Source organism: Lonchura striata, chromosome 16, assembly GCF_046129695.1.
Source record: "Lonchura striata isolate bLonStr1 chromosome 16, bLonStr1.mat, whole genome shotgun sequence".
Lineage (NCBI taxonomy): Eukaryota > Metazoa > Chordata > Aves > Passeriformes > Estrildidae > Lonchura > Lonchura striata.
Window position 1 is genome coordinate 2665204 of NC_134618.1, and position 15544 is coordinate 2680747.

At 46.9% G+C, this 15544-nt stretch overlaps 1 protein-coding gene across 2 annotated transcripts in view; it reads right to left on the reverse strand.

Annotated features, from left to right (window-relative positions):
• Positions 1-247: 247 nt before the first annotated feature.
• Positions 248-15544, reverse strand: part of PIGQ (phosphatidylinositol glycan anchor biosynthesis class Q) — a 37301-nt gene continuing 22004 nt past the window's right edge. For both annotated transcript variants that reach the window (XM_021529652.2, XM_077786781.1), the window contains exons 8-11: positions 13990-14070; positions 12914-13028; positions 8931-8992; positions 248-4743 (exon numbers count right to left, since the gene is read on the reverse strand). In XM_021529652.2, the coding sequence (XP_021385327.2) occupies positions 4591-4743; positions 8931-8992; positions 12914-13028; positions 13990-14070 (411 nt within the window). In that variant the 3' untranslated portion in view covers positions 248-4590. The remainder of the gene's footprint in view (positions 4744-8930; positions 8993-12913; positions 13029-13989; positions 14071-15544) is intronic.

The window sequence follows — 15544 nt, forward strand, 5'->3', positions numbered from 1 at the left end:
CTGTGTTTCACATCACCAACCTGTGTTTCACATCAGGGCTGCAGTGGGAAGGAAGTCACCTTCAGCTGGGGCTACTGGTGACATTTAAAACAAACACTGTGTCACTGTGTGGGAGCACTTTGCTCCTGCTGAACGCCTGGTGGCTCACGTGAGGGACGGAGAAATGCACAGTAGGTTTTAACTTCCTTGCCAAACCTCACTCACAAACACTCACACTCTTTTAATGAAACTCTCAATGAGTCAGTGCTCTTTTATAATACTTTACTCAAAACCAGAAAACACTGTGAGGAGGATTGATTACAAGAACTGTCACGTTCTCACGAACTTCCCCAGTTCCAGATGTTAAATAACAGTGGATGGCAGAGGAGCTGCAGTCTGTCCCTGCCCTGAGCTGGGTCTGGGTTCTGCAGCTTCCCCCAAACACCTCCACTGCTCCCAGCCCCACTACCTGCCTGGGAATGCAGGGGCATCAGTGTAGGAACATTCCTCATATTAACTTGCTGAGATGGTAAAGGGGGACTCTGAGCATTCCTGGTTTGAGGCCCAGGCGTGGATAAGGGCTGGAGCCAAAGGCGACAGACTCTTGCAGCAACTCCCAATGCAAAATGGTGAGCCAGAGGCAAAGGTGGTGAGCACTCTGTTCTCATCCAGAAGGCAGATCAGCTGCTCACATGGGGCTTGGGTTGCTCTGAACAAGTTTATCCTGCACCCAAAACTCCCAATCCAGCTGGGAAGCCCTGTGGCCTCCTGTCATGTGGAAGATCAGCTGAGATCCAGACCTGTCCCCTGTGTATGCACAGCACACTCACCCTGCAGAGCCCCAGGGTTCCACACTCTAGGCTGTTCCAAACACTGCCAGGTTTGGGGTTCTGCTGCTCAAGCTCCCAGAGCTCCCACTGTGAGCTCAGCACAGACAGCAATGTGACTGGAGAGAAAGGGCTCTCTGCTACCAAGTCCAGAAAAGGACCAAGGAGCAGATAAGGGATCCGAGTCAATGCACAGGCACCCCCCTAAGCAAGGCTTTAGCCCCCAAAAGGCAAAGGGGCTGCTGAGCAGTGCCTGAAGAGGAGGAACAGGAGCAGAGATGACATGGACTGCTAATGTTCACATTCACTGAGGCAATCTGAGTTAGGGCGTTGCTGAGCTCTGCACAACACAAGGACAAGAGACATGAACTGAAACACATCAAACCCTGCCTGAGAGCAGGGAACACCTTTTTACTGTGGGAGTGATCAACCACTGGTACAGGTTGTCCAGGGAGGGGTTGGAGTTGCCATCCTTGGAGATATCCCAAAGCCATCTGGACACAGTCCTGGGCAACCAGCCTTGGGTGACCCTGCAGGAGCAGGAGCTGGACCAGACGATCACAACCTCCACCAGTTTCCTGTGATGGTGTCACCAGCAGGTCTAAGCATAAAGGGTAAATCACTGAGGGCTAGAGTTAAGGAAGAAGATGGTGTTGGAGCAGCAGGAAGAGGCAGCATGGGCCAGAAGGAAAGCAGCTCGTTCTCTGCAGGGTGAAATGCAGATTTCCCTGCCTTTCACTACTGTACATTTCGGCAAGAGTCTTTGTGTGAGCCTGAACAGGGCACAGGTCAGCTGCAGCATCAGGGAAAACTCCCAAACCCATAACCAATGCCTTCAGTGCAGTGTAAGTACTGAGGTTTCCTTTCAGCATTGTCACATGTTGTCCTGCTTAGGGGAAGAAAGTATTTCTCCAAGGCAGAATTTCTCTCTAGCATAGAGTTTTTCACACAGTGAATCACATTTTCCTTCACAAACCCCCTGCCCAAATAAAGAGGGGGTTTGTGGCAGCACTGGGAACCAAAAGGTGGGTGGAAATAATAATAAGGAAATGCAGTATTTAAAAGAGTCTGTAAGACTAAAGTCTTTGACTGATGGCTGGCAAAGCCTGTGTGCTGCCTGCTATAAGGGGTGTGTGGTAGGAATGGGTGATCTGGAATTTTTAACTACTTCTCATCCAAGGGCTGCTCTGGATAATATGGATCTGAGGTTAAATCAGAGCCAGAGCCTTACTAGCAGCCTCTTCCCTGAGGAAATGCCAGCACTGGGCCAGTCTGTGCTGCTGTGGAAGATGAGGCTGATCCTAACTTCTAATTAGAGAGATGACATAAGGTCAAGTGCTCTTGAGCAGGATGTCTGCTACACTGTTGTAATGTCTCTGCACAGAGTCGGAAAAGGGTGGGGGAAGACTCTTTCACAGCAGGGACTGGAAAGGAAGAGGAGAGACATGGCAAACATCCAGCAGAAGCAACTCAGATGCTCAGATACCATTGCAGGCCAGGAGAACACCCAGTGCAAGGAGCAGAGAGGCAGCTCAGGCACCAGCTCTGGGTGACACAGGAGAACTGCAACCACAAGGAGCTGACACTGCCCAGCTGGGCTGCTCAAGGTTCTCTGTTGCAGAAGACTCACGATCTCAGGTTTGAGGAGGAGCTTTTTCTCGGTTTGGTATTTCCCCACCCCAGAGTCAGTATCAGCCCTTAGTAAACAAACCCAACACTGGAACATCTGATAAATCTGGCAGGTTCCCAATAGGTCAGAGCTGCTGGTTTTCATGGCTCTGTGCTGTCGCTGGGGCTCTCATGGCATTTGAACCCAAAGTACCACGATTAGGACCGTCATGAACTGTCTGGTCCCACAGAAAGATTTTAAACGCCAGGATATTAGAATCATTACTTTCACAAGACCAAAAACAACAAAGTTTCTCACAGCAGTCAGCAAACTGAACTGTGCAGGTGTGGGAGGAACCAGGGGATATCATTTAGGAGCTCCACGGGAAAGATGAGAGGGAGGTAAAGTATAAACCTGCTCTGCTCAGTGCCAGGTGAGGATGGGGCTTATGACTCTGACTTCAGCTGAAGTGAAAATGTTATTTAGACCATTCATCCACTAAATGCATCACAGCCTGCAGTTATTCCCACCTGGAGTGCAGAGATTTCCTCAGGTAGTGATTGTTCCAAGACAAGAAAATGCTGCACAGGAGTTTTAAGCATGGATCATCAATGAACAAGCTCTCTGCAGTTTCTGCAGGCAGGGATGTCCCAGCCAGATGGGCTGGGTGAGGGGAGATGGTGAGGGGAGCTTTGCCACACTGGCTTTCCCCAGTGATTTGCCCTGGCTCAAGGTGACAGGGCATAATGTAGTGCCCAGTTAGTCCTGCTTCCCTCACATGTCCCTAAGAAATTCAAAGACCTTAGAGCTTTGCCTGCTAAGGAATGTCTGGACTATGCACCTGCCTGCAGAGCTTCTTCTTCTCCTGCTCAGGCTATGTCTGTAGGGGCAGTGACTGCACAATGAGGGGCTTTTAGCAGCTCCAGACCACCCAAATACATCTGGCCAGGGATGTCCTAAAGCAGCGGGGGCTTAATCCTTCTCTCCTGTGACAGCTGCCAGCACATGGATGAGACACAGGGTTGAGGTAGGAAACCCTGACCCTCTTGCTGGGAGTGCTGACTGAAGGCTCCTAAAGCCCCAGAGCACCTTGCCCTGCCAATGCCCACTGGAATACAGAGGCAGCCATTCAGAGAAGGGCTGGGCATTGCAGCCACTGCACCTTCTCCTCTTCCTCCTCCATCCTTGGTTCCTTGGCCAGCCAGGGGAAAAGGGAATGGATCCACCACAGCCCTCACCTGCCAGTACAAAAAGCAGGATACAATGACACTGACTCCTTGATTGAGCTGGGGCAGAGGAATGAGCAGAGCTGGAAGAAGTGTACTTTGGGTAAGGCCTGTATTTAAATTTGACACAACCACTGCACGCCTAGTGGGACATCCTCCAGTGCACAGGCACCCGTTCCAAAAGAGAGAATAGGAGACACATCAAAATGAGACCAGGACATGGAAAGCCAAGCACTCATGCACTTTGGAAATGTATACAAAGCAAACGACTCTCCTAAGAGAAATCACAGAATCGTGATAAAACAGTCTGTGCTTCTGTGCCTCCAGCCTTGCTCCTACAACACCTCCTCTGGTGCTGCAGTGAGGGTAAGTGCAAGCTCTTCTCAAAAGAAATTAGACAGCCCATGAACTCAGACACCCAGCTGTTCAGTTTTCGGTGTAGGACTCCACGAGCTGATTCTCCACATGGTTTTGATCAGCTGGCTTGAAGGATGAAGCATAAAAGGTCCAAAACATGCTCTGGCTGAAGGCACCACAGCACTGTGGCTCTGAACCACCTGAGGGGCTGATTTGCTATGGCTCTGTGAGCTGGGAGGAGAAATTCATCACCATTCATCCTTCCTGTGACACGGAAGGAGAAATTAATCACCAACCCATTTGGGAGATGCTCCCTCCACGACACTGAGCGCTGGTTTCATGAGGCACTGACTTGGTTTAACTTCTTGCTTCCAAAATAATCATTAGCATAATATACAAATACAGTGTAGGGGAAGAGAAAGTTGAAAAAATAATGTTTAAAAATACTTGCCTTTAAAAATTCAGCCCTTCCTATGTTACCAAAATCTATTTAAAGGGATGGAGCGGTTGCTGGCTCTGAGCAGCCTTTGGTCCCAAAGCATTAGGAGCCAGTATGTTTTTCAGGTCCAGTTCCTAGATTCTTTCACTGTCTTTAGTTCTGCTTGTCTCCTTTGTGTTTCCAAGGGTAGATGAGCTCTCCAAGGAACAGTTTCTTGCAGAGAGATGCCCAGGAGTCCCTGGGATAGCAGCTGTAGGTGGGCAGTCTGTACGTCTGAACCACAGCTCCGTAGGAGAGGGGGTTGATCTGTGTGGAGAAAGAGGGACAGCAGCAAGGAAAGCATCAGTCCTGCTCCTCACACAGCATCAGAATCCCCCCTGGCTTGCTAAGGCTGCTAATCCTTCTTCAACATCCCCCAACGTGAACAAATTAAGCTTGGCAAGGGGTGCTATTAGAATCATTCCCAAGCAGAGGGGCAGACAAGAACCAGCAGGAGAGCTGGGGGAATGAGAGGGGAGTGTGTTACACACCAGAGTGGAGGACACAGCAGCTGAAGACACCAGACAGCAGCAGAATCACAGAGTCATGGAATTTTTTAGTTTGGAGAAGACCTTTAAGATCATTGAGTCCAACCCTTGACCCAGCACTGCCAAAGCCACCACTAACCCATGCCCCAAATTCCACATCCACACTGCTTGTGAACATCTCCAGGGATGGTGATTCCACCACCGCTCGGGGCAGCAGTGCCAGCATCTCATCACCCTTCCTGTGAAGAAATGTTTCCTAATACCCAATTTAAATCTACATCTAGTGCTGCACTGGGAATCTACTGGGACTCCAGGAACTCCTCTGGAATAGACCAGTTTAGCTGTACCTGCTACGAGCCCTCAGCCCACAGCTGTGTGTTAAGTTAAACCTGAAACCACCCAGTGGAACCAAGTCCTAGCATGACAAGATCACACCACAGAGCTCCTCATTACCATTTTCAATTAAGTCTCCTTGGCTGAGTTAATAATTTTAATTTGATTTCAATCACTACCCCAAGTCTGTGCCTACAAAAGTTCTGCTCATGGTCCCCAGCTGCTGCATTGACCTTTTTAAGACAGGGATGTGAACAGACACATTTACTGTACAAGGGGTGACAGAAGCATGTCAGACCTTGGAAATGCTCATCCCAGTGAAGCATTCAGGGTAGGGAGACAGGTGAAGTCCACAAGATGGATCCAGTGTGGCCAAGACCTGATGCATGAAAAGGATGCACAGCCTCCAAAGGACCAAAAAAGATGGCACAGAAATGGTGGGGCTCAGAGCACAGACCATGAGGGATGCCAGGGGTGGGGACTTACAGAGGCAGGGAAAGGTTGGTCAGTGGAGAGAAATGGAAGGACATCCTTCTCTGTAAAAGGGTTCAGCTCTGCTGGAACCAACCAGGCAGCTCTGGGAAAGGAGACTGTAATTCACAGCACAGAATCCAGCCACAAAAGGAAAGAGAGACAGCAAACCTACGCACATAGTCACTTCTTGGTTAAAGCTGAATATTTTTTTTTGTCCACTAACTGCTTGGAGCTCATGGAGTGGTGAGGGATGAACCCCTAATGTCTACAGAAATTGAGCTCTTGGAAAGCAGGGTTGAGCTAAGAGTTCATTAGAACTAATCCTAGAGACCTTTGTCAAATTAGTTTCAAAGTACAAGATTGCTCAAACAGAAGGGGGAAATGCCTATACACAGAAGCATCCATAGGAAGTTCAGGAAAAAGGCCAAGGCAGCTGATTGCAGGGAAAATTATAAAATAGAATAAATGGGGTGGGGGAAGGCCAAAGAAACCTATCCCCAGCACTAACAACTGTAAAACCTGTGTAACTAATTTCTGCCCATTTCATCAGCTGTAGGCAAAGCAGAGTGTCTGAAGTGCAAACATGCTGGGGGAGGAGGACAGGAACTGCTGCTCTACAAGGGAGAGACACAGTGTGTGCTCCTTTGGCTACTAGCTGTGTGGGCTGGAAGGTCTGCACAAAACATTTCTTGTTGAGAAGCATCTCTGGGTAGAGTGGTGATACCCAGGGGCAGCACTGGCCACTGCAATAACCAGAGCTTCTTATATCCAGAGCAATTCACGTCCCTGCCTCTTCTGGTATAAATGGAAGCAAACAGGCAAAACTCATTATTAGGGAAGAGGCAATATTTGTTCCCCTTATGAAAGTTCTGTAGGTCAAAGATATAATAAACCCTGCTAGAATATCCATCCTAATGGAGCTGTTCCCTTTTCCCTTCCTCTGCTGTTTAACCCTTTCCAAAGCAATTGCTGCAGAAGATAAGACTTTCAGCAGAAGGTACATGAATGGATCAAACTCATTGTGACCTAGAATCCCAAAATCTCAGACTGTTTGGGTCAGAAGGAACCTTAAAGCCCATCTTGTTCCACCCCTGCCATGGGCAGGGACACCTCCCACTGTCCCAGGCTGCTCCAAGCCCTGTCCAGCCTGGCCTTGGGCACTGCCAGGGATCCAGGGGCTGCCACAGCTTCTCTGGGCACCCTGTGCCAGGGCCTCAGCACCCTCACAGGGAAGAATTTTTTCCTCATATCTACTCCAGACCTGCTGTCCTTCAGTTTAATGCCAGTTTTCTCCATGGGCTATCAGTTCTATTGAGCCACACTGCCAGAAAGATTTCTTCTTGTGCAGCTAAAGAAATTACTTTAAACACTAATGAAAATACTGACCTATGTAAGACTTCCTGAAGAATAATAAGTAGCATTTGAAATGGAAATATCATCCCCCACCTTCTTCCCCCCTCCAGGGTCTGGACTTTGCATTCCAGAGGCACTATCTTAAAAATCAAAAATAATCCCTTGGCTGAACCAGAAGCTGCTTGGGAATGCTCAAAGCCAGCATTATTGATTTATAATCCATTCCCAGTGCCTCAAAGGACAGCTCAGACTATCACCTACAGCTGCAATTGTGGCTTTTCCCCTTCTGTGTGGAAGCCCTCTTCCACAGAAGGGGAAAAGCCACTGCAGATTCTCAAGAAAGGCACATCACTGTGTACAATAAATAAGAATTTCACTTAAAAATAGTTTTTTTAGATTACCTTCTCCAAAAGCCTATCAGAAAGTGGGATATTCAGCAGGATTTCTGACACAAGCCCATTTTTCATTTCCACCAGCATAAAGAGAGCAAAAAAGTGCCTTTTCTGACTGTCTGCTCATTATTATTGGAACAGAAGGCTGGGACAGACATCTACAGCAGCACTTCCAACTCTTGAGGTGATGACTTGTGCTATATTCCAGATAGAAAATGGATCTTCCTGCAGTGGTCCAAGGAAAATTCATCACAGTCATATGACTCACTGCCTTTGCTCTTTAAGTCATGGTCTTTTTTCTCTGAAGACTCCATCCACCTCACCTCTCACACATACTGATGCCAAAGGCTCTGCTCAGCAGCTCCTATGCCTCATCTCTGGTGTCTGGTTTCCTTTTTCTGGAATCTCCTGGTCACGGAGGATGGCAGACTTTGGTTCTTACACCACTATCCTACTGAAAGGCAGGAGCTGGGAAGACAGCTTGCTTAGAGAATGCTACTTTTGCCCTAGAAGACATCTGTAGAAGGGATTCCCTCTAGAATTGCTACGAGCTGGTTTGCTGGTTCCCTGCTAGCCTGACCTTTGCTGAAATAGAGTGGGACTGGTGGTGAAAAAAGCAAAAGGACTGGGAAGCTGCAGTTAAATCCTTCCCACACACTCCCCCAGTATCCAAGTGCTTTCATAAGTATTATACACTACTGACAGCCTCTCCTCTTTAGGCTGCAGAGTGCAAGAAAAGCCTCCCTGGGACCTGGCTGTGTTTCTGCTGGGTCAGGAGATGGAAATTTCACTCCTGAAAGTGTAAGGAGAACTTCCCTGCTGCCAACACTTCATTTCTTTTCAGAAGATAATTTCCTTTAGTATCTTTGATGCCAGAGCGTGGGAATGGGGGGTTACAAAAGCACTTTACCTATACCCCTCACCAGGGCAATCCTGGAGAAAAGCAGGAGGCTCTTTCCTCTCTCATCTTGCCCAGGCTCTTGTCCTTGGCCTCATGGAGCAGCCAAGGCTTTCCAGCACCACTGGAGGGGAAGAGTTTTTCCTGCTGCTTCATTCTGGATGGTTTAAATGCCTTCTTTTGCTTCTCCTAGTGTTCAGCAATTATCACATGAAGCTGCACAGAGCCAGGAGGTGATAATGGCATGAGGTCTTAATCCCAGAAGTAACACAGCTCTGTGTTTTTCCTACTCCACTTCTACATTTCTCTTCACACCATCCAGGGCACTGCACTTCCTCCAAACACAGGACACAAGCAGGGCACCAAAAAGCACAGATAGCAGCAGCCAGCCACAGCAACACGAGATTATTTCCCTTGTTTCAGCATTTTACAGCTATTAATGTTGAAGTGGAGCCTTTCAGCAGGAGCAGCACAGATGGACTGGGGTCACTCTGGGGGAAGGCACGGGGGCCTTACCTGCATAAGGAGACGCAAAGGTTTTCCATCCTGCTGCTCAAGGACTCTGAACTTTACCCCAGCTGCAAAGACACAAAACAAGGAAAGCAAACACATGGTGGGATTGTTGGGGTGTCCTGTGCAGGGCCAGGAGTTGGACTCGATGATCCTTGTGGTCCTTTCCCACTCAGGAGGTTCCATGGTTCAATGCCTGGAGCACAGACCATGAATTTGCTGCCCAGTGCTGTTAGCTGAGCACTGATTCCCTAGAAACTCTCTTCAACCTTTCTGGATTTGAGAACATTCCTCGTTTTCAACAGGAAGTATGTATTGTCTCTAAAATGCTTTAAGCCTAATGACACAGCTCCATTAAAAGTAATCACTCCCACCTTCAGCTTGTAAACTCAGTTCTAGAGCAAGTACAAAGCCTAGAAATCAGCCAGCCAGACCTGAAGATGATAGAGGGACTGGAAAAACCTTCCAAATTTCCCAAATTTCTATCAGAATGGGAACTCCATGTTAGCAGTAGACAGAGAGCCTGTCTTTAATTTGTGCTCGTGTGGACAGAGCACATGTGCAAATCTGTCCCTCTTTCAGGCTGAGGGAGGGAAGTGGCTGACCTGAAAGCATTAAAACATTTCAAAGCAATCCCTGACCATTAATTCCAGCATCCACATGTTTTTAAGAGGCTAACCCCATCAAACCTACCACTTTCCTATTTCCTCTTGGATTTGCCTCATTGCCAATACTGTAAAGATAAATAGGAAAGATTTTGGATGCCAAGGGTGACACAGTGCACACACAGATTTAATACAATGTTTCAAAGGTAACAGCTTGGACCAGAGAGGCATTTTTCTTGCAAAGATGTTAAATTACTTCACAGAAATAAAATCACCAATCCAGCTCTGCAAACCTGTTCCAGCCAAGCATGGCCTGCTATTCTTTCCTGCAGGTAAGAAGATGAGAGAAGACTAAGGCACAGATCAAACACTGACAGAAGCACAAACAGAATAAAACTCCTCACCATTGTAAGTGCCATTGCTGCAGTATCTCTATGACTCTTGAACACTGAAAAACAAAAATGTTTTCTCTTTTTCCTCAAGCTTTGAATTAATTAAAATCATACAGTTCACTCCTGGGACAAAATGCTCTTCTCTAGCACACAGCTCTGCTTTAAACTCTCTCCCCAAATCATAAAACTTTTTCTGTCCAGGACAGGAGGGATTTATCTGCATTTTGCTGGATTATATTGATAGAGGGACTTTCCCAGTGGCTTGAAATAGATGTTTGAGTACCCTGGGCCTCAACAATCAAATATGCTGGATGACCAAAGTGCTCAATGTGATTCACAGAGCTTTGGCTATGAGGAAGTGTCTAAGCCATTCCAGGAACTACTTTTCTGGCAGACTTTGTCAGAGAGAGACAGAAACAAGCAGGCACTGAGGGTTCAGATATGTGGCTGGGCACTCTGGAGTCTTACCCCAGGAACAAATGCTGCTTCTGTAGGTCCTGGCCACACACCTCCCTTCTAAAGCTGCAAGCTAACACTTTCTTAGTTTGATTATTTAATTGCTCAAGAGCCTTAAACTCCTAAGAAAATATGAGCACAAAAAGGCTATAAATTCATTTTAGAATGTCCTGCAGATGACTGCAGTGCTCAGGACTCTGAGCAGTTCCCTCCTCATGGGAAGAGCAGGAAGGCTCAGGCTCCTGCAGATCACTTCAGCACAGAAGAACCCCAAACTATTCTGTGACTTCCAGCCAGCTCCAGAGCTCAGGGGTCTGCTTTTCCTGTACAAAGGCATCAGCAATGGCACAGGGGAGGTCAAGACATGAATTCATTTGCTTTGTTTCACATGATAGCACACTCAAGTGAGGGTTTGTACTCCAGCAATTGTGGCAGGTCCTACAGGACTATGACAAAACCTGTTCCAACATTTCCACTGTGAATGTTGGGAAAGGGAAGTACAGGAAAAACGAGCTGGCCTGTTCACAATCCAACAATGCTGGTAACTTGTGTGTGAGCAGTCTGAAACCTCTGAAACCCCTGCTGTTCCTTTCTTCATGCTGTGAATCCACATCCCAACCAGGGTGGCACCCCTTGAGCTGGTGCACAGAACTGTTACACAGAGGACATCAACTGTGATCTAGATAAAAAAGGTTTTTAGAAGTCATAAATATTTCACTTTGGATGTGTGAAAAGAAAAAATGCATTTAGTTTCTGGTGTGTGGATGGATCACTCACCTACCCCTGGCCTGGGCTTCATCAGTGGAGTATTTTGTCAATTCAGATACTGAGTCAAAGAACTTGGAGGCCACATGCCACAACTGAACTGAGTTGAACTCAACCCCCTTCCTACCAGCAAAAACTATCCATTCATGTTAGTAGAACCATCTTGGTGCCTGTAAAATCAGTTGCCCTAACACCTGCCAGAGGATGTCTTCTCCAAGTTCTGAGTCTGACAAGGGAGGCAGCACCTCAGCAGTGAGGACATCATGTGATTTGTACTCTCTCAAATCCTTTGAGTTGGATTCAACTGCTCCATCTGTTCCTGTTGCCATGCCATGGTTTTGTGCTGGGGCAGGAACAAAGGCTGCAGAAAGCTCAGAGATGCCTCTTCCTCTCTCAGGCACCAGGGCACTGCAGTGCCAGTTAAGGAACATAGCTGAGAAGTTAATCCCCTGCTTGGGTGGGGGCTTGTTTCCTGCAGCAGACACCTGGCTGAACAGGAATGAGAAGTAACCCTTACATAACCTAAAGGAAATCATGGTCTTAAACTTCCCAGTGCCACCAAGATTTCCTTCTGCCCTACATCTCCTGTTCCCAAAGACAGCCCTGAAGGGTTTAAGGTGCTTCTGCCAGGAAATTCACAGGAACCTGCTGAAGGCTCCCATGGAAAAGCAGGAGTTGGTAACACAGCTCAGCCCTACCTTCCCAAAGCTGAGCCTGGCAGTGCTCCAGCAGACAAAGCTGCTGAGGTTGCCTCCAGCTTCCTCTGCCTTTGCTGACTGGCCTTGGTTTACTGATGATCAAGCTCTTTCTTCTATGCTAAATTCCTGCTGCATGCTCTTTAAAAGGATGGGAGATAATAATTTAGATGTGCTTGACTGTAACTAGATCAACCATAGCTGTGGACAGTCAAAGGCATTCCAAAATGAGTCCTGACTCTGGTGCCAGCCATGGTTTATGGTTACCCAAAGTGAAAAAACAATGACTGGTTTCAAAATGGTGACAGATTAGTCTCAAAAAGGGAATGATTATCTGAACTCTGCCCAGAGCTTTGAAATTCATCCAAACACCAGGGCTTCAGTCAGTAAAAGTCAGCATAGAATTGAAAGAGCTCCATTGATTTGCAACCACTGCAGATCCAACCCTTTGGAACAGCTGATATTTCAAGTATTTTTGTGATTTAGCTTGTTTAAGAGCCCAAATACCCAAAGTTCTGTTTCACAGAATCATGGAATATCCTGAGTGGGAAAGGTCCCACAAGAATAACCCAGTCCAGCTCCTGGCCCTGCACAGACCCCCAACAATCCCACCCTGTCCCTGAGAGCATTGTCCAAGCACTCCTGGAGCTCTGGCAGCCTTGGGGCAGTGCACAGCATCCTCTAGGGGAAGAACCTTTCCTGATATCCAACGTAAACCTCCCTTGGCACAGCTCCATGCCAGGTCTGACTCACAGAAATTTTACCTGAGCTGGTAGTCTGGAACTGGAATAATAGATGACCTTGTTTAAATGGTGCTTGTTTGGATGTAATTTTTAGTGGCTGAGGCTTTCTAAAGGTGCTCCTGATTCTGCTTCAGGTCCAGATTTCTTTCCATTGACATCCTCATCCTGCTCCTTGCAGGAACTGGTTCACAGCAGGGACACCTGCACAACTCAAGACTTGGGGCATTTCTTACCCCCACTGCATCCTCAATTCAGGAGTGACCCAGTGCACCAAAATCAAGCACATAATGCAAAATGCTTGAAGTGCTGCAGGGGCAGAGCTGAGGGACTCACCTGCAAGCCTGTAGGATCTGCAGAGGCGAAGGATGAGGGAATAAAGAGGCAGGGAGTCAATCAGGTCCACCACCAAGTGTATGAGGCCCTGCACAATCACCACCAGCAACCGGAGCTACAAAAACCAGTTTAACAGAACATCTCAGGAAACAGGAGATTAAACACTTGTAAATTCCTGAACTGAGCTTGGATCTAGCACTCTGTCTGCTAAGCTAAGACCTCCCAAAGTGGGTGTGATGTCTGGAAGTGCTGAGCATGCACACCCTGCATAATGGTCCTCAGCAATCTGGGTTTAAGGGGTAACTTGAATGAAGCTCCTACAGCTGGCGATGTTGTGACCAGCAAGGACATGAGAACTATTCCACTTTCAACAGCCACAGTTGAAAAGGAAGCCTAAGTTCTCCCACTTCGAGTCAATTCCATCACTGTGTACCAATGAATGTAAATTTTCCTCTCTCCAACAGTGAGCTGCAACAGCTCATTTCAGCCTGAAGAAACCCCTTGTAGAGTTTAAGCAAGAGCAGAGCAGGCAGAAATTAGCTTTCTGCTCTGTGCTTCCTGTCCCTAAGACACCTCCTTTTGTCACACTGCAGTTATTTTCTGCTGCCAAGCTCATCTGAAAAGAGAGAGCTCAAAAAAGATGCTGAAAGCATGTGATGGCCACTGTCTGTGGAAAATTCAGCCCCAGGCAGACCATGGAGAGGATTGGTCATACTGGGGCAAGAAAAGAAAAATAAAGAAGTCCAAACCTCTGAGGAAAACCTTGCTGAAAACATGAAATACAGCAAGTTAATTCCCTGAAAAGTTCTGGATCAGACTAGAGAGGCCATAGCTGTGGATGTGGATGGAAACATACAAACTTCTGAGACAAAGAAAGGGGAACAGTTTGTCCTGCTGGCCAGGATTTGCTGGGAATTCCCTTTGGAAAACCACAAACATGAGCTGTGTGAGAATCCTTCCTAAGACACCAACATTTTTATTTTCTTTATGGATGACCATAAATGTCTAGGAAACCATTTTTTACTACCTCAGAAGTGTTTGAGAGTGTTTGACTTGTTTCAAGGGTTAAATCTTACCAGGGTAAACACCAAATAATACAGTGCAGTTGTAGGCAGGAGGAACAGCAGGATTGTGAACAGCAAAGTGCCAATAAATAACTAGGGAAAAAAGAAACACAATCATGAGCAGAGCAATGGCAAAATAAAATACATTACAAATAAAAAACAGGAGACTCTGAGGCAATGGAAGTTTGCAGGACTCCTTAATGTGTTTTTATCTTGCCTATGTGAATAATGCTGTTACCTTGGATATTTTCAGCATTTCTCCTCTCACTGGGCCTTCTTCAAAAATCCTTATTATGGGAGTATATTTGGAAAGACAAATAAAAACTGGATCCTGACAGCACTTTTCTTTACAGACAACATTTAAGATTTCCTGTCTCAGGCCAGCTTCCTTAGGAAACTAGATTTATGTGATCTGGCAATTTTTCCACTTTCAGTCCCCAAAAGTTTTACAGCCTTTGATCAGATTTTACCAGAAAAATGTTGAAAATAACAAAGAAGTGGTAATTTGAATGGTAATTCTGGAAAGACTTGAGAACAACTTTTGTTTCTCCTTGTTTTAGCAGTGCAAGCACCTGGTGCAAACCTGACAGAATCTGGGTGATAATCATTCCCCAAGACAGCAAATGGCTGAGCTGTCCAGCCACAGGAATTCTGCCTCTTGCTCAGTGGGAAGGTGGGAGATACAAAGAAGCTGGAGGAGGAGCAATATCGAGAGGATGAAGGAGGAAAATCCCTAAGGAAGCAGGTGTCATTAGCTTCACTGCCCACAGAAAAAGTTATTTTTATTCTGGGCCAGCCCGGTTGGTGTAGGTCTAAATAATTCCAAGTGGGAGAATACAGATTTATACCAAACAGGGACCTGACGCTTCTATTTCCAGTCACCACTTCCAGATCAGAGAGACCACAGGAGCACAGGCCACTGCAACCTCTGCAAAAAGGGACCACAGCTACGGGATATCATGAAAGAAAACAACCCAGCAGCCATGGCATGGAGGATCAGCATCACAGCTTTAGGGATGTAACCAGGAATAGATCACAATCCAATCCATGCTCCTTGCAGCAGTTGTTTCTCTCTTCTCTCTTCTCCTGTCACACTACTGCAGTTGTTTAAACCTCCAAAAGTCTTTTACGGTCTGCTTTGAATGTCTCTTCCTACCCAGCCAGTGACACAATTCCCACTGGTCTCCAGAGAAGCAGGATGAAGCCTCAAGTGCCAAACCAATTCTCCTCAAAGCACACAGGGAGTAAGCCCTGATGCAAACCTGGCACAGAGGCTTTTAATCACCAAAGAAACAGAAAACCATCTTTCAGTTGTGGTGCAAGAAGCTCAAGGTTATCTGTTGTAATAGAGGCGCTGACCCTGCAAGTTTCCAAATATTATTGTATTATTTCAGCGATGTTTGCAGCTGCTGGCCTGCAGCACTCCCGGCTCTGCTGGACTTTTGCATGGCGTTTCAGAAAATAAAAAGAGCTTACAGCACTTCACAAAAAATTGCCTCTGCCTGAGTGAGAGTGTGTGGGCCAGGCTCCAGCACAACGTGAATGAAATGGGGGCCTTTTAATAGAA